Source organism: Eptesicus fuscus, chromosome 6 (assembly GCF_027574615.1).
Source record: "Eptesicus fuscus isolate TK198812 chromosome 6, DD_ASM_mEF_20220401, whole genome shotgun sequence".
NCBI classification, from domain to species: Eukaryota; Metazoa; Chordata; class Mammalia; order Chiroptera; family Vespertilionidae; genus Eptesicus; species Eptesicus fuscus.
In genome coordinates, this window is record NC_072478.1 from 81,982,630 (window position 1) to 82,008,256 (window position 25,627).

The 25,627-nt window shown below is 42.4% G+C and overlaps 1 protein-coding gene across 2 annotated transcripts in view; it reads left to right on the forward strand.

The window, feature by feature from the left end:
- The window catches only part of ARHGAP26 (Rho GTPase activating protein 26), a 408,401-nt gene that overhangs the window by 369,696 nt on the left and 13,078 nt on the right, over positions 1 to 25,627 (forward strand). The window contains exons 21-23 of one of the 2 annotated variants that reach the window (XM_054717998.1): positions 17,333 to 17,443; positions 17,579 to 17,608; positions 23,671 to 23,762. In XM_054717998.1, the coding sequence (XP_054573973.1) occupies positions 17,333 to 17,443; positions 17,579 to 17,608; positions 23,671 to 23,762 (233 nt within the window). The remainder of the gene's footprint in view (positions 1 to 17,332; positions 17,444 to 17,578; positions 17,609 to 23,670; positions 23,763 to 25,627) is intronic. The other variant, XM_008140911.3, reaches the window with a different exon arrangement.

Below are 25,627 nucleotides of genomic sequence, written 5' to 3' on the forward strand. Positions count from 1 at the left end.
GGACAGCAGTGGGCATGGACGGGCGTTCAGAAGAGCCCGAGGTTTGGAGTCATGTTACCTTGGTTCAGTTCTAGCATCACCACTTTCTGATTCTAAGAAAATTACTCAGCTTTTCCAGTGTGCCGCTCAACTCTCTGCAAAATCAGGCCAGCTCTTGCAGGGTTACTGGGACAAGTCAGTGACAAAAAATGCTCGGCCCAGAGCCTGGTGTGTCATAAGCACTGTGTACTAGAGGGAGCTGCTTCTTTAGAGGCGAGGTGTGGTGTTGTCCCTGCATCTTGTCTCAGTGGAATGGGGGCTCCTTTTGCCCTAACACTGACTCTCCTTGCCCATCTGTGAGCAGGCCCCTCAATTCCAAAATGGAAAATGGGAACATTCCAACTCACGGGGAACTTTGCCAGTCCTGCAGCTTAAACTGATCCCTCTGTTCTCAGAACTCCTTTGGTTCCTTTGACCAAATTATAGATTAACACTGAGAGTTTATTAATTCATTGGCTAAAAAGTTGACACATATTAGCCAAGCCAAAATTAATAAGAATAGCCACACAAATAAATCAATTTTTGAAGGAACAAAATAATCACAAACATGTTTTGCTAGTGAGCACCTGGTGTGTTCACATTCCAAAGCTGATGTGGAACCTACAGAAATAAGGATCATGGTTCCCGTCTCTGCTTGCTTGTCAGAACCACGTGGCTGGGGTAGGGGCTAGTGGGGAGAGCATTTAAAAATACAAATTTTGGGGCCCCAACCCAGCCTGACTCCTTTCATTATTTGAGGGTGTGATGACTTTTCATTGTGGAAAATTCATTTTATTTCCTTCCATATTTGTAATTTGCTAATTTATGATTTGCAATATTCTTCCCTCGGGAGGATTCTCCTTTCCTTCCCACAGCTTCCTGGGAGAACAACAGAAAGATTAAATCTGTGCAGAGTAGCATTTTGTCACTATAAGCCTGAGTGGCAATAAGAAGGAAGAGCCAACAGAGACTGGTGTGGGCATTGGGGGATGGCACTTGGAGAAGGCTTATCCTTGCAGTGCAGGTGGGTGTGTTTGAAAATATAGACTGGTGATTTCTGAATGGGCTTGTAATACTGAAAACCTTTGTAAGCGAATGGACATAAATATATTGACAAAAAGTGAGTAGAACTTCAGAAATGTTATACCTCAGGGTAGTGGAAGTCACAATGACCTAGAAAACGTGATCTGTAGAAACCTGGAGATGTGGCAACTCACACAAAGGAAGAGAAGTCTCCAGGCTGATTGTTTGTGGCTTATATAGTTCCTTTCTTCCAAGAAGGAACAAGAAACATACTTTCTTTTTTTAAGTATATTTTAAAATTGATTTCAGAGAGGAAGGGAAAGGGAGAGATAGAAACATCAATAATGAGAAAAAAATCATTGATCGGCTTCCTTTTGCACATCCCCAACTGGGGATTGAGCCCACAACCTGGGCATGTGCCCTTGACCGGAATCGAACCGAGGACCCTTCAGTCCACAGGCCAATGATCTATTCACTGAGCCAAACCAGCTATGGCTAAGCAACATACTTTTTAAGGTCTCCTGGAGATGTCATTGAAAAGCAAACCTTTGTGTCCCCAAACAGAATGACTTTTTTGCTTTACCAGGAAACAATTTCTTGTAGGAAAAGTATGTTTAGCTGTCACCAGCCACTACTGGGAATTCTGCTATCACCAGGCCAACAGTTATTACTGATTTTCTTTCCTTCCAAATAGGACCCTTTCCATTAAGTTCCCATGGTATTCTAGGAAAAAGCTCAGTGATTCAGCAAAAAGACTGAGAGGGAGCTTAGGAGGAAATGGGCCTTGGTTTTGGTTTTAGTCACAAATGGTTAAAATAAAAAGATGCAGGGGTGTTTAGGAATATGAACCCTGAGCAGTCTAGTTTGTTGAAGTCCTGGCTCAGAGGGTTCTCCTGAAGGGAGTGGGGCCCATCCACGAAATCCAGATCACCTCCAGCTACCTTCTCCACCCAGGCACTCGCTTTCACACCATCCCGCTTCGTAGCTCTTAATTCTTCATAGTTCTTTGTATCATCTAAAATGATCTTATTTGTTTACTTGTCTATTGACTGTTATAAACACACACACACACACACACACACACACACACAATAGTGTTTCCTAAACCATTCTGATCACTAAAATGACCAAAATATTATCAGAAAACAATATTTGGGACATATACCTCCAATATATGTTTCTTGTTTTTATTGACTTATTTATCAAATACATACTGACTTTACTAATTGACATAGTACATGCATCAGAAAACATAAGTAAAATACAAATCTTACAAGGAGCTGACCGCAAAGGAAGTTTTTCTTCCCTCGGCCTGTCCTCTCGCACCCTCCCCTGCAGTTCAGGGCACTCGATCGGAAGCTGCTTGAGAGCAGAAGCCTCCCTGCACCTCTTCCTGCTTTGCTCCCTGTGCCTGCACCTGCACCTGCCATGGACCAGGTGCGCAGCCAACATTTGTTCAGTAAATACGTGTCGTCCAGTAACAAACAAAGCTAAGGTACCACTCACTCTGCCAGGCTTCGAAGAGCTGTTTTACTGCGTCTTCCCAGGGCGAGAGGAGAATAAACCCTTCTAAGGCTCAGAATGCCTTTCTAATACAAGATGTGCTGAATAAAGGATTTACTGTAATGATTCAAATCCTTCACCAAAGAGGTAATTACAATTTCCTTGATAAGAGCAGAGCTCAGGCAGGCAGACAGGTGGTTTCCAGTTTCCCTTATAACAGATGGCACAAATGGACCAGCTTCTGAGGCTTTAGAGGAAATTTAATTTGTTCATAAACAGCCTCACTTGTGTCTCTTAGTCGACAGAGTCAAAAATACTTACTGAGTGGTCCTTTAAGAGAAATTTTGCTGACCTAGAGAGCACTGAGGGCATGAAGACAAGTTGTGTTCACGAAGAGCATTGGGGCCATGTTGTGAAAGACCTTGAAATGACAAAAACTCAACTAGCTTCAGGAAAAAGTGGAAGTTGGAAACTTACAATTTGGGAACTCTCAGGGTGGATCTAACCTCGAGCACAATTGGATCCGGAGCCCAAATTATTATTTTACTTGGCTCTTCTTCCCTGCTCCTTTTTTTTTTTTTTTAACTTGACTTGCAGACAGATGTTTACCATGTAGTGGGAGAAAAAGCTCTGGTCGCCCTAAGCCAATACATTTAGAGCTTGTATCCAGAAGGAAGAGCATTCATATACTAGACCCCATGAATGAACTGTGATTAGTTACATGTTCATCCTTGGTCCTGTCACTGTGGCCAGGGGGAAGGGGTACTCTGAATGGCCAGCCTGGATCACATGCCTGCTCTGCAATGAAATTGATGGGATGCTGTATCACTTGGAGCGGAAAAGAACTGCAAATGAACCAGAAAGGGAGTGTGAAAACCAGTAACTGTATATTCTACTATACCAGTAGGAAATTTGTTCTACTTTCAGTAGGTAATTGGGAGTTTATGAGCAGGAAATTGCTATTCGTTCAACACCTATTTATTAAGCTATGTGTTTAGGAGGTGCATGTGGTTATGAGGTGAACTAGCATGGATTGGATTGCTAAAAGGCAAATAAACCAGGATAGAGATTCTTAGGTTAGTCTGGAAGGCCATGGTCTTCATTCTAGGAGCGAGGCGGGGGTGGGGGAGTGTGCATTGAAATGTTTACAATCAGATTTGCCTGGTCATTTGAAATTATCATGAATAATGGTCCTCGTAACTTAAAGCATCTATGTTGAAACCCTTGCTTATAGTGTAATTTTTCCTAGTAATGTGAAGATTGTCCAAGGTAATTTGGATCTACCTCAGATTTGGGAAACAATAGAAATTTTAATTTTGTGAGATCAGAATTAATGGTGTTTGGTTGTGTCAATTTTCATTGACTTCTCAGTGGGGAGTTGGTTTTGGAGTACAAGAACCAAAGCAGCATATAAAAATCCCTTTCCTTTGGTGTGTTTTTATTCACAGATGTTAGAACTCTCTTTTTCCACTGGAAAGGGTGACTTTGCTGGAAACTCATTTAAAGTTTTTTTCCAGTCGAGTCAATAGGCTCCTCAGAATCAAATGAACAAGCGGTGAAACTCACCATGGAGCCTAGTGAGGTTGCATTCCTTCAGTGCAGCCTGAGCCAGCACTTTAGAAGGAGCATGGTCATGGGCGCATGCGGGTTCTGTGCATGGTCACACAATGGAGCAAGGCCAGGCATGGAAGATACAAATGGAGTAGAGAAGAGGTTTGTGTAGGTCAAAGTAGATCAAAAACAATTTTCCATATGTTTAGACTGTTGAATAAGTACTAGAATTAGAGGGAAGACAGCTATTTGTTTGGAATGGGGTGGAATCAGAGACTGCGGCCTTTTCATCAAAGTTCATCTTTCCTTATCTCTCTGCCTTATATGCCTTTCATGGTATTCAGACCCAAGTTTTGTCGGGTTATGGGACTTTAACTTAATTGACCTGGATATTATTGTTAGCAGGAGTGCTTTCTTCTATTGCTGAGAGTTCTGAACACAGTGAAATATTTTAGGTTCTTATTCAAGGAACCCCCTTTCCCCAGGGTTATTTTTAAGCTGACGTATCTTGGGCCACCACTGCTAATTTTAGATACTCCTTTGTTTTCAGCAGCGGTCATTTAGATTCTTATTGAATCCTTTTCCCTCTTCTCCCCGCACCCTCCACCCCCAAGTCCAAACAGGAAATATCCCCTGAAAGCAGACCGTATAGAAAAGTATGCCAGATGGCCAGTGACTTTCAGCCAATGTTGTTAACACATTGTCCAGCTTACTCAGTGTGACATCGGAGATGTCCTCCTCAACTTCCCCTTGCACGGGGGGAAGGGAAGGCACCATTGGTTTACTGTAATAACTTTACCAAAATAAAAAGTCTCCAGAAGAGCCAACCTTATTTTTCAGTGAGGGGAGAAGGATGAAAAAATTGGTTGAGCCTGTGGAAGGTGCTCAATAAGTATTTGTTGATTGTATTTGACTGAAAAAGAAGAGAAACAGTACAAACAACTGCTAACTGCCAAACTGTATTATGCAACTTAAACCACAGATTAGTGCAACAAACACTGAACTGTCATTTGCCCCCATTAAACACCCCTCCTCTAGAGAATAAAAGTAGCCTTTGTATGTAGGGAGATTATTTTTTCTATTAAAACTTACTCTTTTTTTGTTATAAATGTAACCTATTAACTGCAGAAAATGTAGAAAATATTTTAAAAGCACAAAAAATAAAAATTACTTTTAATCTCATCACCCAGAGAATGCTGTTAATGTGTTGGTATACTGACTGTCCATAAATAAGTTTTAAGATATATTTGCAGATATTTTTGTTATATAAAAAAGGCATGAAATATAAATATACAGCTTACATTTAATAAATAAAATAAATTATTATTTAGCAAACACCCACATAACCACCAAAAAGGTTAAGAAATACAACCTTTGCCAAGATCCCAGAAGTGTTCACATTTCTTGATTTCTCCTTCCTTATCATAATCCTCTTCCCTTCTCCCACAAACGTAACCACTAATGTGATATTTACAGTAATCAGTTCCTTGTTTTTATTTATATTTTTTACCTCTTAAATACAGATATTCGTTATGTGCAGTGGTTATGTTCAGTGAAGTCACTGCAGACACAGGATACTACTCCTAGGGGAAATGTAGGGTGAGGTTCCTGTGAGCCTTCCGTCACCACATTTTTGTCAACTGATCAATACATAACCTTGTTTTATGTGTGTGTCTGTTTAAAGACAGCTTATTTAATGTTATTAACAGTGATGTTATGACCAGCAGCATTAGAAGTCTTAGCACGTTGTCTCCATAAGGCACAGCACACACAGCCTCTTGCAATTAGAAACAAGAAGGCAGAGCATCTCTTTGATTGGCCTCAGTGGAAATGTGAGCGTCAGGTGACTCAGAGTGACTCAAGTGTTTCATTGCTGTATGTGTGTCTGCAAGGAACTATGAATGCACTGTAAGTATTGTCTCTGGGGTTACAAATAAAATTTAGCAAGTAGATGAATTCGCAAACATAGAATCCTATATAATAAAAGGCTAATATGCAAATCGACCAAACGGCAAACGACCAGTCACTGTTACGTGCACTGACCACCAGGGGGCAGATGCTCAATGCAGGAGCTACCCCCTGGTGGTCAGTGCGCTGCCAGAGGGGGAGCGCTGCTCAGCCAGAAGCCGGGCTCACGGCTGGCGAGCGCAGTGGTGGTGGCAGCGTTAATGATGTCTGACTGACATCCCACAGGGAGCGGGCCTAAACCGTCAGTCAGACATCCCCCGAGGGCTCCGGACTGCAAGAGGGGCTGAGGGACCCCCCCACCCCGAGTGCACGAATTTCGTGCATTGGGCCTCTAGTCTACAACTAATGAGGATCATCCTTAGAAGACATTATTTTGTTTTATTATTTTGAGTCTGTTTTCCTATGCTCAAAGATTTTAAGTCATTAATGTACCTGTAGTTTCTTTATTTTCATTGTAGTAGAGTGGACTGTTATGTTAAAATATTAAAATTATTTCTTCATTCTACTTTTGCTGAACTTCTAGGTTGTTTTCAGTTTTTGCTTTTACAAATAACTTGGTTACATGTTCTCATATGTCTTCTGGTGCACACATACACATTGTGCTCTAGGGTGTATGTCTGGAAATGGAACTGCTGGGTCATAGAGAATGAATGATATCTTCACTGTCGCTAGATAATGCCAAACTGTTGTCCAAAGTGGGTGTAGTAATTTACATCCCTCCTCCAGCAAAGTACAAGAGTTCTAGATGTTCTACATCATGTACACACTTGGTATTTTCAGCATTTAGATGTTAGCTAGGGAGAGATTTTGGTAGGTGTACAGGATCATCTCACTGTGGTTTTAATCTATATTTCCAGCCTTACAGAAAGGTTGAACAATTTTTCTTTTGCATTTTTGTCTTCTAAAGTTCCTGTTCAAGTTTCTTGCTCATTTTCCACTTGGTTATCAGTCTTTTTCTTGCTGATCAGAAGGTGTTCTTTGTGTAGTTGGGTTATGAGGGCTTTGTGTACTTATATGTTGTAGGCTATCTTTTACTCTCTCTTAACATTATTTTTTAATAAAAGTTCTTAATTTTAATGTAGTTAAGCATATCAATATTTATTTTTACGATCAGTGCTTTTTATGCCCTATTGGGTTAGTTCCCAGAGTAATTCTCTTCTAAAACCTTTGTTGTTTGCCTTTGGCATTTAGATCGATAATCCACCTGGAAATCATTTGTTAGGTATCATATGAGATAGAGGATCAAGTGTCACTTTTTCCACACAGATGTCCAATTATCCTAGCACCATTTATAGAAGAGTGCTTTCCACTATTATTATCCTAATAAAGTCCTATCTAAAATAAAAGGAGGGAATATGCTAACTGATCCACCCACCGTTGCAAAGATGGTGGTGCCCACAGCCAATAAGGAGGGAATACGCTAATTGATTGCACCACCCTCCAAGATGGCAGCGCCTGCAGCCAATAAGGAGAGAATATGCTAATTGACTGACATGCCCTCAAAGATGGCGGTGCCCACAGCCAATAAGGAGGGAATATGCTAATTGACTGCCATGCCCTCAAAGATGGCAGCACCCACAGCCACAAGATGGCAGCACCCAGTCCCCTCAGCCCCACCGGGGCTGCAGGTTCGGCAAGGCCTGGGGGTGGGCCCGGCTGCTCCACACATCTTCCTCCAGAGTCCCCCAGTCCCCTCAGCCCCCCAGCTGCCCAGGGCTGGCCTGAGGTGCAGGCAAGTCTTGGATGGCAGCTGCCCAGTTGCCCAGGGCCACCCAAGGCTCAGGTAACCAGGGCCAGCCAAGGCTTGCGCTGCCGGCAGTGGCAGCAGCAGAGGTGTGATGGGGAGTCACCTTCCCCTGATCGCCGGGTCACCTCCCGCCCCTGAGGGCTCCTGGACTGTGAGAGGGGGAAGGCCAGGCTGAGGGACACCCCCTCCAGTGCATGAATTTTCATGCACTGGGCCTCTAGAAAAATAATATAAGCTCATGATTTTTAAAATCCAAACAGTATAAAAGTAAAAACTGAATGTCCATTGCATGCCTGTGCACCAGGTCCCCATTCTCAACCCCCTGAGGCAGGTACAGTTCCTTGCTTGCAGATTTTATTTTAAGAGTAGTGTTTAAACATTCCTAGCATTCGAATGGTGGCTTTAAGTTATGCCTCAGAACAGTAGAAAATTAAATCTAGAGATCTGTTGCTTTCCTTTTAAGTTACAGTGAATTGATTTGTTTTTGCAATATCTCCATTATACAGAGAACAACAGTTGTACTGCACTCAGTTTACAATAGTAAGGCTGTATTGGGATTTCTCAGCAACCATTCAAATCTTTTGAAATAGCAAATCTTATAATTAGATCCTTTGTAGTGCCCCAAAATGCTTCAGTGTTTCCTTACAAATAACTTCATAATTTGTTACTTGAAAGAGAGTAAATACATTTTAAGGACCCATTCTGATGTACCTGAAATGTGGTATTGAAAAAGATTGAGGGGCTATATTCAGACTTAACAGGAAAGAATATTAGGCTCAGTATGTGTTGTGTACCATGGAGCATGAGAGAGGCATTTGTCCCATTTAACCTCACTGGTCCTTTCCCTTGGGGTTGTTTCCTGGGAAATGAGTGGTTGAACTGGGACCCTTGTCCAGGTATCTTTCATTCCAATTCAGAGTTTCTCCTTCTACCTCATATTTCTGTATTATGCTATATGAAGATGTTTGCATGATTGACTTGGGGAGCCTTAACAGTGACAGAGGCCCTATCTTGAATTTTGGATTTTACTTAAATCATGGAATTATTTGCCATTCCCACCACACTTTGTCTGAGATTTAATTTTATTTGAAACTTGTACTTCAGAACAATTTTTTAAGCTGGAAAACTGAATCACTGCACTTAGACTAGTCGAACTATTTTTAAAGCAAATAATTTAAAAACTATTTTTAAAGTAATTGTGTATAATTGCTAAGGCCTTAGGGGGAATTTCCCCAGCTCCTCTCATTAAAATAAACATCACGACTCTGTCATTGTCTGAATAAAATGCATATGAAATTATGCTAGATGAGGGGAAAGAATCTGTAAGTACCCATGCACACTGGTAAGAGTCAGAAAAGAACACAGAACAGTGCAACCTGGGGGCGCGTGGGTTTTCTGTTGTAAAGTTGTCAGGCACATACTGAACACTAGGCAGGTTGGGATCTGTATAGGATTTCTGTGTTGTAAAAGCTTCAGTGGACACATGTAAAGAATATATGTGTTCAAATTTGCAACAAATAAAAGTCAGTTTTTGTGTAATATGCTCTGATTCACCACTATCCAGTTTACCAGTATTTCTTTTGGCCGTTTCCCTGGCTGAAGTTTGAGGTTCCTTCTCTTTTTATGGTACTTTAAGTCAAAACGTAAAGGGCTATTTTCCAAAACAGAAGAATTCACTAATTTTGGATTAGATTAGATAGGTGTTCATGGAATTTTCTCTTCTTTTTCATTATAGGAGGAAAGAAAAAAAAATATATAAGCAGTCCTTGGATTTAATAGCAGCATTCCTGGCCCAGGTCTAATTGGGAAGGAGGACTGAGGGAGTATTTAGGTCATCCCTGGACCAGCAATCCCACAGCCCAGCCCAGGCCTGAGGCCCATGACTGGGAACCTGAGCTGCAGATCACAGTTTACTGCCTGGCAGAGAGATATAAATACTAGTTTTGTGACTTCTCCACAGTATGCTGCTGGCGCAAGACTCTGGCTTCGCCTATGTACATCATCCCTTTTATTTAGTTCAATCTTTGAGAGTCCGAGACTAAGCTAACCATCCACCACTCCCAGTTCCTCTCGGAGCAGCCATACCAATATTTGACCAGGTCCCACATCCCTAGTTGTGTTTGTCTGTCTTTCTATCCATCTTCCTGTCTCCTTCCCCACACTACCTCCTTGGCAGAATGCCCTTTGGAAAATTACCATTGCCTCCAGATGGAAACAGAACACAGGAAGAGAATTATATTCATTTTTATATCATTGGAAATGCTAGGAAGAGAAAAATCGAGGTAACCTTTGTGACCTGGAAAAAAACAAAGCCCCATTTGATTTTTTAAAAATGATAATGCTCCATGCTGGTGGGGCCATGGTGAGAGAGAAGAGGCAGTCCCCACACTGTTGTGGGAATGCAGTTCAGTAGAACCTTCTGAAAAGCTACTTGCTAGTATGTATCAGGACCCTTTAAAGAAGCCTCTTAAGCTTTGACCCACTAATTTAACATCCAGGAATTTATGCTAAGGAAACAATTGGAGACACAGACAATGATCCTCAGCAAGGAAGTGAGTTGCAGCACTATTTATAATAGCTGAAGGGGGATAATAATCGGAGTGTACACAAAAAGAGAATGGTTACATAAATCAAGGTATATATACCCCATAACCGAATACCCTGTTGCCATTTCAAAAACATGATATCAAAGGCTATTTACTGACATAAGAAAATGCTTACTTGGGTGAAAAAGGCTATAACTATGTACAGGGTGAGGCAAAAGTAGGTGTACCTTTGTGAGTATGTGAAACAGAGTTTACTCTTGATTATTATTTATTAATTATTGTATTTTCCGTATGAAAAACTGTAAACCTACTTTTGCCTCATCCTATATGTAGTATTATCACTCTCCCCCCCCCCCCAAAAAAAAAGGAAATATGTCAAGATGGTAACAGGCATTATCAGGGCTATAAATTAGATATGATTTTATTACTTGCTTTTTGGTATTTTCCAATTTTCTACAATGCCATCTGTAATTTTGAGTATCAAAATTAAAAAAAAAAAGAATAGCTTTCTTTTTCAAGGTCAGCTTACTGCTCAGCCTCTAGCAGCCCAAGTTTTAACTACTAGGGGCTGCCCCAGCCATGATCAGATTGGGAGCTGCTGGGCAGCCCCCTCCACAGTATGGCAGGCAAGCTCTGGCCAGTGCAGCAGACATGCCATTGTTCCAGTGAGTCACCACAGAAAGGTGTCAAGCTCATGATATTGCATGAACTATCAGCCACAACCCAGCATGCTGCCAGGCCTTTGAGCCTTATCTTCCTAAACCGTTATTTCTTCACTGTCCAGTGAATGTCAAAGGGATTGACTGGGACTTTTGAGGACACTGTAGACCAGCAAACTAGAGCTGATGCAAGCCTTCCTCTTGAATCCAAGTCAAACGGGCAAGTGTTCCTTCCATGCTAACATGTAAGCTGTTGCTGTTACAGTTGAGCCTTGATATGGGGGCCTGGCAGAACCTCAAAAGTATTTAGGATAAACAGTATGCTGGGGTGTTCAGCTCAGAGACTCCCTTCCAGCTGGTCTTGAGGGCTACAGAGGCCTTTGGGGGTCATATGCTAAGATTGTAGTTATAAAATTATTTTTTCCTATCCTGTTATCTTTGGCCTCATTAGTGGGAAAAGAGTTTGAGAATTTAATATTGTAGGTTTCAGAGCCAATAGGAAAGCTGGTCATTTTTTATTTGTTTTGTTTTGGACATTTGGGGTGCTGTTGTGAGTTTTAAGTAACGTCTAGCCAGACACTTCCGGCGTGAAAGATGATACAAAGAGCCTCGGGCCATTCTCCTCCTTGTGCGCCATTATTTCCCCCTTTTGTGTTTTCTGAGTTGCATCAAAACTAAAATATAATGTGCTGCCTGTTCCTTGGAGGAGCATTTATATGTTTACAGTCATTCTCCCACTACAGACATCAATCATTGTGGTATATAAAAATGTTCAATGGTATTGGTGACAGTGAGTTTTCTTGATGTGGCTATGAAGCACAAATAAACAGTAGTTTAAAAAATCATAGAAGAACTGTGGCGTTTTATTGTTATACTAAAACTTAGTGCTCATAAATTTAAATTGTGGTCATTTTATAGCACATAAATGTTATTGCTATGACTAAACACAAACAAACAAATTAAATTCTGTTAGTTGGTAAAAATTACAGTTAATACCATGGCAGTTGACATGGAGATTGAGTACATTCCTATAGTTTTTATGAATACCCTGCATTCCAGCTGTACCCCCAGATAATCTCAGTGTATGTCTGGCCAAAAACCACTGAGATATCCAAGGACATGAGAAAACATTTCGAACCCAATTGTCTTCATTGACTATGTTGCCAACCATGCCTTTAGCCAAAGGCATCATTCTCGATACAGATGAGGTAGGAAACTGGAGGTGTTTCCTACTTATATAAGCCACTAAAAAGGGAAAAAATTTCTCAGAAACAGTCCTAAGGACTTTTTAATTGTCTTATGCTGATCACTGCCCAGAGGACCAGATGAGTCCCGGCCTCTGGGCCTGGGCTGCACTCTTGACCCTCCAAGTTTGTCCTGATCAGAACTCAGGTTCCTGGGCCAGGCTGCAGTTGGGAAGTCATCACCAGGTCATTGGTGCCTGCTGGGTCATTATCTAGTGAGGTGGGTTGTGGTGAGAGGACTGAGAAAGTTAGGCCTTTCTTACCAGCTGCAGCCACGGAAGAAACTGAGGACTGCACATACAAACGAGGCTGCACTTTCTCCCAGGACTGGAGACAAGGTCAAGTGGGAGCAGGTATTAATAATAGAGCAATGAATCCACTATCTTACATAAGAGTTGTTTTTTTCCTGTTTATTTCTGTTTGCTTTCTAAAAGGGAGGTGGTTTTATTTATTTTAAATTGAATGTATTGGGTTGACATTGGTTAACAAAAGTATATAGGTTTCAGGTGTACAATTCCATAACACATCATCTGTATATTGTATTGTGTGCTCACCACCAGCAGCCAAGTCTCCTGCTATCACCACTTATCCCCCTATACCCTCTTCTACCTCTTCCCACCTCCTTTCCCTCTGGTAATCACCATGCTATTGTCTGTATCATGAGTTGTTTTGTTTGTTTTTGCTTGATCCCTTCACCTTTTTTCACCCATCCCCCTAACTCCCCTCCCCTCAGACAGCAGTCAATTTGTTCTCTATGAGTTGGTTTCTATTTTGTTTGTTAGTTTATTTTGTTCATTAGATTCTATGCATGAGTGAAGTCATGTGATACTTATCTTTCTCTGACTGGCTTATTTCACTTAGCATAATGCTCTCCAGGTCCATCATGCTGTCACAAAGAGTAAGATCTCCTCCTCCTCCTCCCCCCCCTTCCTCCTCCTCATCCTCCTCCTTCTCCTTCTCCTTCTCCTTCTCCTTTTCCTTCCTCTTCCCCTTCCTCTTCCCCTTCTCCTCCTCCTCCTCTTCCTCCTCCTCTTCCTCCTCATCCTCCTCTTTCTCTTTCTCCTTCTCCTTCTTCCAGCCAAACAGTATTCCATTGTGTAAATACCACAGCTTTTTTATTCACTAATCTACTGATGGTCACTTGGACTACTTCCAAATCTTGCCTGTTGAAAATAATGCTGCAATAAACATAGGGGTGTCTATAGTCTTTTGAATTAGTTTTCCAGCTTTTTGGATATATTCCCAGTTTCATTTTTAATTTTTTAAGATAACTTCATACTGCTTTTCACAGTGGCTGCATCAATCTGCATTCCCACCAGCAGTGCACAAGGGTCTACATCCTTGCCAACACTTTTCTGTGGACTTATTGATGATAGCCCTTCTTATGGTGTGAGATGATAGCTCATTGATGTCTCATTGTGGTTTAATTTGCATTTCTCTGATGATTAGTGATGTTGAGCATCTTTTCATGTCTATTGGCACCTGTATGTCCTCTTTGGACAGTTGTCACTTCAGGTCCTTTGCCCATTTTTTAATTGGGTTGTTTGTTTATTTTCTGTTGGGTTGTATAAGTTCTTTATAAATTTTGGGTATTAACCCCTTAGCAGATGTACCATTGGTGAATATGTCCTCCCATTCAGTGGGCTGTCTTTTGATTTTGCTTATGGTTTTCTTTGCTGTGCAAAACCTTTTTAGTTTGATAAAATTCTATTTGTTTATTTTTGTTGTTGTTGTTTCTCTTTCCTGAGGAGATATATCAGAAAAAAATATTGCTACGAGAAATATACAAGATTTTACTACTTATATTTACTTCTGGGATTTTTATGGTTTCGAGTCTAATGTTTAAGTATTTAATCCATTTTGAGTTTATTTTTGTGTATGGTCTAAGAAGGTGGTCTATTTTCACTTTTTGCACATATCTGTCCAATTTCCCCAACACCTTTATTGAATAGACTATCTTTACTCCATTGTATGTTTTATCTCCTTTGTCAAATATTAACTGGCAATATAGGTGTGGGTTCATTTCTGGACTCTCTATTCTGTTCCATTGATCTACTGTTTTGTGCCAGTACCATACTGTTTTGATTACTATGGCCTTGTAGTATGGTTTGATATCAGATAGTTTGATTCCTCCAACTTTGTTCTTCTTTCTCAAGATTGCTGTGCTATTTGAGGTCTTTTGTAGTTCTATATAAATTTTTGGAATATTTGTTCTAGTTCTATGAAATACGTCATTAGTATTTTGATAGGAATTGCATTGAATCTATACTATATTGCTTTGAATAATATGGACATTTTAATGATATTACATCTCCCTACCCATGAAGTGGTATATGCTTCACTTATTTGTACCTTCTTGCCTTTCTTTCTTCATTATAATTTTCCAAGTACAGGTCTTTTACATCCTTGGTTAAATTTATTCCTAGGTATTTTATTTTATTTTCTGTTGCAACTGTAAATGGGATTGTTTTCTTAGTTACCCTTTCTGATAGCTTGTTATTAGTATATAAAAATGCAACTGGTTTCTGGATATTTATTTAGTATTCTGCTACTATATTGAATTCACTTATAAGTACTAGTAGTTTCTTAGTGATCTTTAGGCTTCTCTATATATAGTATCATACCATCTGCAAATAATGACAGTTTTCTTCCTTTACAATTTGGATGCCTTTTATTTCTTCTTCTTGTCTGCTGTGGCTAGGACTTCCAGTACTTTGTTGAATAAGAGTGGTGAAGAGGACATCTCTATCTTATTCATGGTCTTAAGGGAAATGCTTATAGTGTTTACCAATTGTGTATGATGTTGACTGTGGGTTTGTCATATATAACCTTTATTATGTTGAGATATGTTCCCTCTATTACCTCTTTGCTGAGAGTTTTTATCATAAATGGGTTCTGGGTTTTATCAAGTGCTTTTTCTACATCTGCCAATATGATCAATGTTTTTTATTCTTCATTTTGTTTGTGTGGTGTATCACATTTATTGATTTGCAGCTATTGAACCAACCTTGCATCCCAGGAATAAATTCCACTTGATCATGGTATATGGTCTTTTTAATGTATTGCTTGATCCGTTTGCTAATATTTTGTTGAGGATTTTAGCATCTGCAATTGTTTTTAAATCTGTGCCATATTGTCAAATACGTCATAAGTTCTTGAAGTTAGGAACCTTGGCAAATACTAACTTGTATTCCACTTTTTTGTCTTGATCATACTAAATTCTCACTAACTAGTCTTTGCTAAATTAATGGGAGAAAAAGACATGCTCTTCTAATTTAATCTCATATTTTGTGGATTCCATCTGCTGGATGAATCTAGCAGACAGAAGACTGGAGGCAGGATTGGGAATTTTGTTAGAATTACAATTTGTTGAGTCTTATTGAGTCTGTTACTGCATTCCCAATTTCCCTTGCAAATGTGTTTGGCATCTAAAGGAAAGTCATAAATCAGTGATTCAGAAGGCTTCTGATGCTATGGCTGAGTCTGTGAAGACACTTGGCATAGTATCGAGGAACGGAGCAAGTCTTATTATACCAGAGGCTTGGAGTCAGGCATTGGGGTCTGAACCTCTCAGTCTTGTAACTTAACAGGCTGAGCATCTTCAGACAAGCCTCAAAATTCATCTGTGTAGCATGAATTACAGTAGTGCCTTTTGACTTGTTGGGTGGGCTAAACAAGATTCACTAATTCACTTAGTAATTATTTATTGAATACTTCAGGTACTATTTTAGACTCTGGAGGTATAGCTGTAAACAAAATGGACAAAAATCCCTACCTCATAGCATTTATATTCTAGAAATGTAATACACATAATAGTATTTCATAATGTTTCATTCATTAAGTATGAGGCTATCTGATGAACTCACACAATGGGTTTTTACTGTATATTGCCATAGGAATTTATGTTGCAACTCTAGGTAATTAGAGCCGTAATTGAGTCTCGTGTCTGAATTGAGTATGTCCCATTAAGTAGTACATTTACATGTTCTTGCTAATTCCCACTATGTTGAGAAAGTCTGTTCCCTGCATGAGAGTGCTGTCATTTTCACCTCTACAAAGTGCTTGAACCAAACAGTCCAGCGTTGGCTGAGGTCCAGGGGCTGCAGGTGGTGGTGTGGCCAGGTGGTCCTCACATTGTTTTCTCAGCCATTAGTGTTCGCACTTTCTGTGATTTCATGCAATTTTACAGAGTTGCTGAAATGTTTGTTTGTTTGTGGAAAGAAGTCGAAGGGCTTAACATGACCAATTAAAATCAAACCATATTTTAGTGAGTAATTTCAACCTTTCCTCTCCAAACTTTTGATCAGCCAGCCACCAAAGAACAAAATGACAGATTTGAGGTTTCCATTCCTCTTTTTTTTTTTACTGCCTCCCCTCTGGGGTTTTTCTTTGAGCATCAAAATGCCCAGAACCTATGAAAAGAGGAAGAGCAGACCTGGAAAGCAAACCTCAGAGAAACAGCACACTGCCCGTAACTGTAAGGCCTCTCTCTAGAGGTGTGTGTCCTTTCCAGACACATCCTCCATCCGTTGCCATTTTTCTAACGCGGTACTTCTCCGGGTCTCCAAATGGCAGACAGCCCATTTAGTTAAAAATGTAAACAGGAAATTGTTTTCTAGCTCAATAGCCTGTGTGGCCTGGAAAAAATGGTCATTTTTGCTGAGACATGACTTTAAAAATACTCATGCAGTAGGGGAAGCTGAAGGCTGATTAAAAGCTAGCCCTCCCCCAGACAGAGGCCTGGGATAGGGTATGGGAGTGGGAACTTATCACCCTGGGATAGGGTATGGGAGTGGGCATTTATCACCTTTGGCCAAAGGCACAATGGACACAACTGGTGAAGCTCCTGTCATGAGAAAGCAGTTATCCTGCAGGGCAAGGAAACACGGTAATGCTCCCAGGATTACCGGACAAGCTTTAGCTGGAAGAACTGACTGGCACTGATGACATGTCTGGGTTCAGTGCTTCTCTAGTTGCTCCAGCTCCCTGTCATGTGGCCTTCCATGGACCTCCTGTGCTCCCACTGTGGTTTCCCTGTGTGCTGATGAGTTTTCTGGTTGTTATGTCTTGCAGCCCCCCGAATCCAAGCCCAACTTCACCCCTCTCGCCATCTTGGCCCATGTTCTCGGCGCCATCCAGCCCTATGCCCACCTCATCCACGTCCAGCGACTCATCCCCCATCAGGTCTGTGGCAGGGTTTGTTTGGTTTTCTGTTGCTGCCGTTGTTCTCTCATTGGCTTGGTCCTCTCTTCATGCAGTGTTCAGCCTCCTCGTCAACTTTGTTCCCTGCCATCCAAATCTGCACTTGCTTTTTGACAGGCCAGAAGAAGCAGTTCATGAAGACTCCAGGTAAAGTCACGGATCATGGCCAATCCAGTCTCGTTTATCCAGAGGCAGTCAGAGACAGCAGGTGGCCAGCCTCTGCACCCCCGCCCCCCAATTCCACCCTAAGAGCCAAAGCTGGGAGGGACCATTCTCATGAACCAGCCTGGCATTTTCCACACCCTTCTGAACCTTCCTTCAGTTTGAATTAATAATCTGTGATACTTGCCCTGCCAGTGTGCTCAGTGGTTGATTGTTGACCTATGAACCACGAGGTCACCGTTCAATTCCTGGTCAGATCACATATTCAAGTAGGGGGCTCGATCTCCAGTGTGGGGCATCCAGGAAGCAGCCGATCAATGATGTTTCTATCTCTCCCTCTCCCTTCCTCTCTGAAATCAATAAAAATATATTTAAAAAAAATAATCTGTGATGCTTGAAGTTTGGGGAAAGAGTACCTCCTGAATGGGTTTCTGTTTGGCTCACTCTGAATCCTGGAGCTGTCTGTGCTTTGGTATTAGATGATTTCAGAGGGAACAGTGCTAAGACATGTGCTGGCTTTTTCTTCCCTCATTTTTATTAGGCAGCATCAGGCAACATTTTTTTTTTTTTTTGTGGGTACTGAGCACTGACACCTAATTGCTGAAACCAGACCACTGGGAGAGAGATGAATATAAACACAGAATAAGGAACCCAAATATGAAGTGATTTCTCTTTAAATTGTTCATGGCCAGCTCCTTCCCTCCATGCACTCCCAGGAATCATCAGTGCTCCCAGCCTACTCCTGTCTCCATGTGCAATGAACTGTTACCGCTCATGAGAGCAGCCAACACCTCTTTCTGAGGGTTGACTTAGTTCCTCTCCCCAAGGCCCATGCTATAGTTTTCCCTGCTTTTCCAGCAGAGAGGCTTAAATAATTTATAAAGATGAGTCTCACTTAGAAAAACAACAACTTGGTGCTTTTTATACATAGATGTGTATATATTACTTTATTGTCCTCCACATACTTTTATATCTATCATTTCATTCTATCCTTGTATGAGAATGAGAGGAGAAATGGCCTGAACCCTATGACAGGGAGGGAAAACTAAGGCACAAAGAGGTGATTTGTACAGTCACGTGGCTAAACTAGAGCCAATCCAGAATTCAAGACTTCGGCCCTCAACCTAGCATTTTTTCTGTCAAACATATGGGTGGTCCCAAGTTCAAGGTTCCGTGCAACTTTCAGCCCCAGAGCCTGTCCTGGTCTTTGAGGGTTTCTACCTAACATTGTCCCAGAATGAGAAAGATAACTTTCCAGTATCTCCTTTTATCTTCACCCAGGAATAAGGTAAATATTCAAATCATATTTTCCTGACACTCAAGTTATTTCCTAATTATTTCTTAGACACATTCTGGGTACTTTGGGAATTGTCAACTTTCTAGGACACTAGATATGGTAGATATGGCATTGATGCATCTCATTAGATCACTGATTATCCATGAAGACCTGAACCAGAGCAAACCACAGTGACCAGAGACAATAACCTTCCAAATGCCTCCCTCACTCATAACAGAGACTTAGTCGTTTTGATCAAAAAGGGGTAAAAATTCAAGACATTGGCTCCTTGGACAGGATAAGTTAGGAGACTGAGGACAGTAGAATCATTGAGCTAAAAACCTGAAATGTACTCTCTGCTTTGAGATTATTCACTTTTTTGTGTCTCTGAGCTTTGGGGCCCTGTTGCCTATTCAGTAGTTCCACCTCTCCACTCCTTCTCACCTTCCAAGATATTTCCCTTTTTTGTTTGTTTGTTTGTTTGTTTGTCTGTTTTCTTTAGCTACTCCTTTCCTCTCCCAAGGATTTCCAGATTGGCAGAGGACTGAGGCAGTAGAAGCTTCTCACTGCTGTGTTTGGGGTCATGGTTACTCAGCACTGCCTTTTCTGGCCATGGTTAAAACAGCACCATTTGAAGATCCTATTCCACAACCCTGTAGGAAGCTACCATTGTGATATATGCAAGGCTGAGTAGGGCTTACAATTAGCTGTCACTGAGCTAAATATGTACTAGTATGCCAAGGTGAGCACGGATACGGACAGTAGTGGGGCGCTAGCCCATCAGAGCTCGCCAACAAAGAGGGCTAAAATCCCATAACTGCCATTGCAATATAGAGCCAAGAGGTGGGGTGTATACCTATTATTCAGGCCCAGTGGGGCCTTCCCCCAAATCTACTTCCAGAATGTGAACTTCAGATTTCCTTTCCTAGGAGAGCAGATAAAAATAAGTACTTTATTACACTTAATCAATGGTCTCCTAAATGTCTACATAGTCTCCCCTAGAAGTGGCTTTCTCTCCCCTCTTCCAAGCAACTTTAGTGCTTGTTAGTTCAAGCTCAGAAACGTAGCTGCCTTTCATTCGTAACCCCAGAAAACCACCCAGCCCCAAACCCATAACTTGCATTTGCACGGGGGCCTCTGGAAATGGTACCTAAATGATTAAGCCATTGCAACCTGCCAATCTGTCAGGCCCCACCTCCCTGTCATGCCATACAATGGAGAGTGGGTCTTCATTTTGATAGGCTTGCAAGGGCATTTGAGGGAAACTCCTCTGAGTGCTTTCCTGGCCTGGTGCCATGCTCAGAGGCAAAAATGAAAAATGAACTGGCAAAGGGTTCCAAACTTGTTCATGCCCTTGAAGGCCCAGCTAAGATCTGAAGGGCACTGTTACAGGAGCAGCCGAAGGCACCCCAGGCTCTCTATGTTCAGTGCTGAGAGGCACCGTGGAAAAGAGGGAGCCAAAGAACCAAAGATGCTTGCTGGGGATTTTTTATTTTTTTGCTCAGAGCCAAATCCTACAAACACTGCCTCTGTGCCAACAGGAGCTGTTTGGGTAGGAACCCTACCTAAAGCAAACTGCTCAAGGCTTTTGCAGGGAGTATGGCATGGGACACTGGACTTGCTGGGCTGACACACTTTTAAAAATGATAAGACTCTTTCCTGGGTAGAGTTGCCAGATTTAGCCAATAAAATGAATACCCAGTTACATTTGGATTGTAGATAAACAACAAAAGATTTTTTTTAATTTTTTTTTTTTTTTTTTTTTTTAGTGTAAGTATGTCTCCTGTAATATTTGGGACATACTTATACTAGAAAGTATCCCTTATTGATCTGAAATCCAAAGTTGGCTAGGTATCTTATATTTTACTTGGCAGCCCTTGTCCAGGAGAATGGAGGTGGTCTCTTTAAAAAGCACTCCTTCTGTCATCCCTCCTATCTTTGTGCATGTCCCAAGGGGGTGGGATAAGTCACTGGGGAAGAGAACTTCTCATAGACCATCAGTCACCTATTAATTTGAAAGAAAAGCAAGGCCCTTTCCTGACCTTTGTTTTTATTTATTTATTTATTTACTTATTTATTTATTTATTTATTCTTAAGATTTTTTTTTTTTAATCCTCACCTGAGGAGGGCCCGCTCATTGATGTTTAGAGAGAGAGAAACATTGATGTGAGAGAGAAACATGGATAGGTTGCCTTCTGAACGTAACCCGACAGGGAATCGAACCTGCAACCTAGGTATGTGCCCTGACTGGGAATCAAACCTGCCACCTTTCTTTCTGTTCTTAGGACAACGCTCCAACCAACTGAATCACACCGGCCAGAGCTGTGTTTATTTTGATTGTACTATTTCATTGTCAATTCACTATTCAATTCCAAAAGCCTAATATTAGTGAAAAATTACTCCTCTCGAATGATAATCTTGGGCAACTTACCCTCGGCTTTCCTCCTGCCAGATATCCCAGTTGGTTTCCCTGGCTTGCCCCTATTTGTTCCCATTCCCTTTATTTAATGAGATTAATAAGTAACCTCTATGAAAATCCAGCTGGAGGGGCCTGGCCTCAGCTGATCTTTCCCTCACCTTTTATTTCCCTGTACGCAGTCTCTTTGGGCTCTCCTCACCTGCTCTGCCATGTCCTCAAGGTGCAGTGACCTGGCTAATGTCCACTGAGCTCTCCTTCCATCTTTCATGTCACAAAGGGCTCTACTTACCTGTCAGTATAGGGGTTAGGTGATTTAGCACTTTTCACAGCCAGGTGACTTCTCTCTGCTCCCCACTCCCTAAAAAAAAAAAAAAAAGAAAAAAAAGAAAGAAAAGAAAAGAAAACCAAAACTTTTTTTCCTTCCTGGAAAGTTGCACGTGGGATAGTTGGCCCTTGATGGCCAATGCACTGACTGGGTTTGGTTAGCTCACAGAATGTGCCCCTTGTTCTGAACTTTATTCTGTTTAATGATAATTACCCAGAAAGAGCTGTTTTCCATTGGAGCTGATGAGTTCTAAAGGCTGTTCTTTCCCGCATTCCCAGAGGTCCCACTTCCTTTTTTTCTGAATTTCCCAATTTTCTCCCACCTGGCCATCATCTCGTGGCTACTAGAAGACCAGAGAGAATGCAGTAAACTTCACCCTGGCAACAAATTCTGGATAGTCATTTACTCTTATCATTCTGCACAGTAGACCTTTTCAGCCTTCTTTCCTTCAGTTTTCATGGAGCCCAGACTAGAAGTTCTAGATGCCTGGCCCTGGGATGGGTTTCCAACCATCCAGGGCTTCTCTTTCCCAAAGCTGTCTTGGTGATTCCAGGAAATAACAATTCCAGAATGACCCACCATGCCCTGCCCCTTCTGAGTCTGTCTGGATTTACCCGACACCAACCATTCCTCAGCTAAATCTCATTTGGTCCCTAGAAATCGGTACACCATGGGAGGCTTAGCACCACTGGCTCCTTGAGGCTGCCCATTAATCACATGAAGATGAAATAATACTGTATATACCTCCAGTAATTGTCTAACCCAGAGCACCTATCACTGGTTTGTTATTCTGCCCTGGAACTCCTACATAAGCTTCCTTAGATGGCTTGGAGGGAGAAGGAAATTGCTTTTATCAAATAAAGAGCCAACTTGGCTGTTAAATGTAATTTTTCTTATGACCCTGAGAATTCCATAGATTTGGAACTAGTTGGATATCAAAGCAAAATTTTATAGATCTTAATAGGATTTACCTGTTTTTACAGTTTACTCTCTGGAACACGAGTTTGCATTCTGTGGTCCCTGGGTCCAATCTCGCCCACCACCTGTTTTTTGTAGTCAACGTTTGATGGAACCCAGCCACACATACTTGCTTACATGCTATCTATGGCTGCTTCCGGGCTACAATGCAGAGTTGAGTAATTACACCAGAGACCATATGGCCCACAAAGCCTAAAACATTTCCTGTCTGGCCCTTTACAGAAAAAGTTTGCCCACCCCCAACTCTAGAACAGTGGTTCTCAGCCCTGTTGCGCACCAGAGTCCCTTGGAGACCTTTTTAAAATCCTGATGCCTCTGTTTATATCTGCAAGTCAGGCTAGAACCCAGCCATCTGCACTTTTTTAAAAGCTCCCCAGGTGATTTTGATACACTATGAGAGCGGTTGTCAACACTCATTGGACATGAGAAGGGGGAAAAAATGCATTGTGCCCCCCCCCTCCCTTCTTCCCACACTCCCACACATGTTCACGTGCATACCTTGTCTATTCCCTGCCCTCCCTGGCGGTCAGGGAGTTCCAGCTCTGGAATCCTGCTCCACCAGCCCCATGAGAAATAAGTAACATCTGGAGAAGCTGATATCAGCCTGTGGCCCAGAGTGGAAACCTGGCTTTGCTAGAATTTCTCCTTTTTGACTCACTGAGCAGTGCCCGCTCTCAGCAGGCTCTGCTGGGAGTGTTCTCTGTGCACTAATGGAAGTCCTCTCCACCCCTTCCTCCCTCCTCTCCAGCCTGCCCTCCCACTGTTCCGCTGCTGTAACTCCTAGGTCAAGTTTTAACATGGCACAAGGTCACCCCACAAGAAGTGCGGTTTCTCAGGGTTCATGGCTTTTCTCTGAATATTTCTCTTTTTTTTTTTTTCTGGTGACCTTTGCAACTTTTCCACCTCATGTACCCACTGGCTGCCTGGTTAGGCTCTCCCCACCCCAGAGGACCAGGTGGCTCACAGTGAAGGGGAAGAAGAGAGAAGAAGTATCTGGAGCTTTCAGAGGGTTTTTAAACATTGCTAACTAAACGCCTGTCTTCACACAGCACCCCGTTCCGGAAGGCAAAAGCCTTGTATGCCTGCAAAGCTGAGCACGACTCAGAGCTCTCGTTCATCGCAGGCACGGTCTTCGATAATGGTGAGTTTTCTTGTCCCCGCGCAAAGATGGGGGCAGCAAATAAATAACTGGAGTTTTCCAAGTCCCTACCTAAGGAAAACCTCAGTTGAATGGATAAGACTGAAAATGAGTGTGTTTGTGTGTCCTTTCCCAAAATGAGAGAGCAGCAGTGGACCTTCAGGCTGAAGGGTCCCAGGTGCGATTCTGGTCAGGGCACATGCCTGGATTGCAGGCTTGATCCCCAGTGTGGGGGTGTGCAGGAGGCAGCCAATCAATGATTCTTTCTCATCATTGATGTATCTATCTCTCTCTCCCTCTCACCTCCTCTCTGAAATCAATAAAAATATATTTAAAAAAAACGTGTGGTCTGCCGATATGGGCAGTCTTGGCACAGGGTCACGGACCATCCCTCCTACCGCCTGCCTGAAACCCAGAAGTACAGGGCAGCCAAGGCTCACAGGTAACACTGGAGAACAGGAACTCTAGATTCAGGCCACTCCAGCTCAAGTCCTGGCTGTGTGACCTCAAGCAGAAAACAGAGGGTTGTGAGAAAATCAAGATAGTGCACATCACATATGTAAAATAGGTCTCAACACATACTCAGTGTTCAATACGTTATTGTTGTGGTTATTGTCGTCATTCCATCCATCTTAGACAAGACCCTGATGCTGTCATAGTTCTTGGTGACCGTCTTTCCTTTTCAGCTGGTAGGACCCAGGCCTGGATCTCGGCTGGGTAGGAGGTAATCACCTTGACTCCTGGGCCCTGGCTCTGTGTTAGGGCCTCGAGGTCCAAGCCAGATCAGAGATGGGCTCCTGGGACCAGCCTTGACTGCATCCGCATGCCCAGGGGCTGCCCCGGGGTGCACGGTCCCTGCGCTCATCATGGCAGGGATTCTGAGCAGGCACCGGGCACCTGGGAGTTCCCAGCTCACACCTGACACTGGACCTTCTCAGCCAGCAGGGCTCAGTGTGAGCCCATAACTGCACATGGCCTGCGGGGCCTGTGTCCTCTTTGATGGTCCTCAGAGCCCCCAAAGCACTGTCCTTAAACCTTTGCTCCATTTTCATGGGCCCCTTGCAAGTCAGAGCGCTCAGCCAGCCCACCCAGCCTCCTCCCCCATGAGCAGCTGGGGCTTTCCGGCCCCAAGAGACCTGCAGGGAAGTGGGTCCACCAAAGGCTGTCCAAAGCCATGTTGTTGGGCGAGTGTTCCCTGAACAGGCCCACATGGCGGAATCACAGCCCAGTCATCACACGACACAGCTGCCGCAGCAGACAAACCAGAGTGGGCTGCGCACAGGATTCTGTGTCCTGCTCTGTCTGCAGGGGAGGGACTGCCCATAGATGCGCAGGGTTTGAGAGAGCCCCACCTTTACCGGTGAATTCAGTTTAAAGATCTGTCCTCTAAACCCCAATTCACTGTTCCCCTGGGCAAGGGACTTGGCATGGTCCTACCAGCTGTTCACTCTGACAACACAGAAGACCCCTGACTGCAGGGACAGAATTGGTCTAAGCTCCCAAAGGTGTGTGTGTGTGTGTGTGTGTGTGTGTGTGTGTGTGTGTGTGTGTGTGTGATTTGTGACTCCTTTTCTCGAGTGTAACCCTTCTTCCATTTTTTTAAACTTTTACATTGAGATATTCACAATCCATAAAAGGTACCCATTTAAAATGTACAACTCAGGGTTTTTTTTATATATCCAAAGTTGTGCAACCATAACCACTATCTAATTCCAGAATCTATTCATTACCCCCAAAAGAAACCCTGTACACTTTAGCAGTCAAGCCCCAGGTACCTCTAACCCTACCCCGTCCAGCCTAGGTAACCACTATTCTTTCTGTCACCATAAATTTGCCTGCTTGGGTAATTCATATAAATGGAATTACAC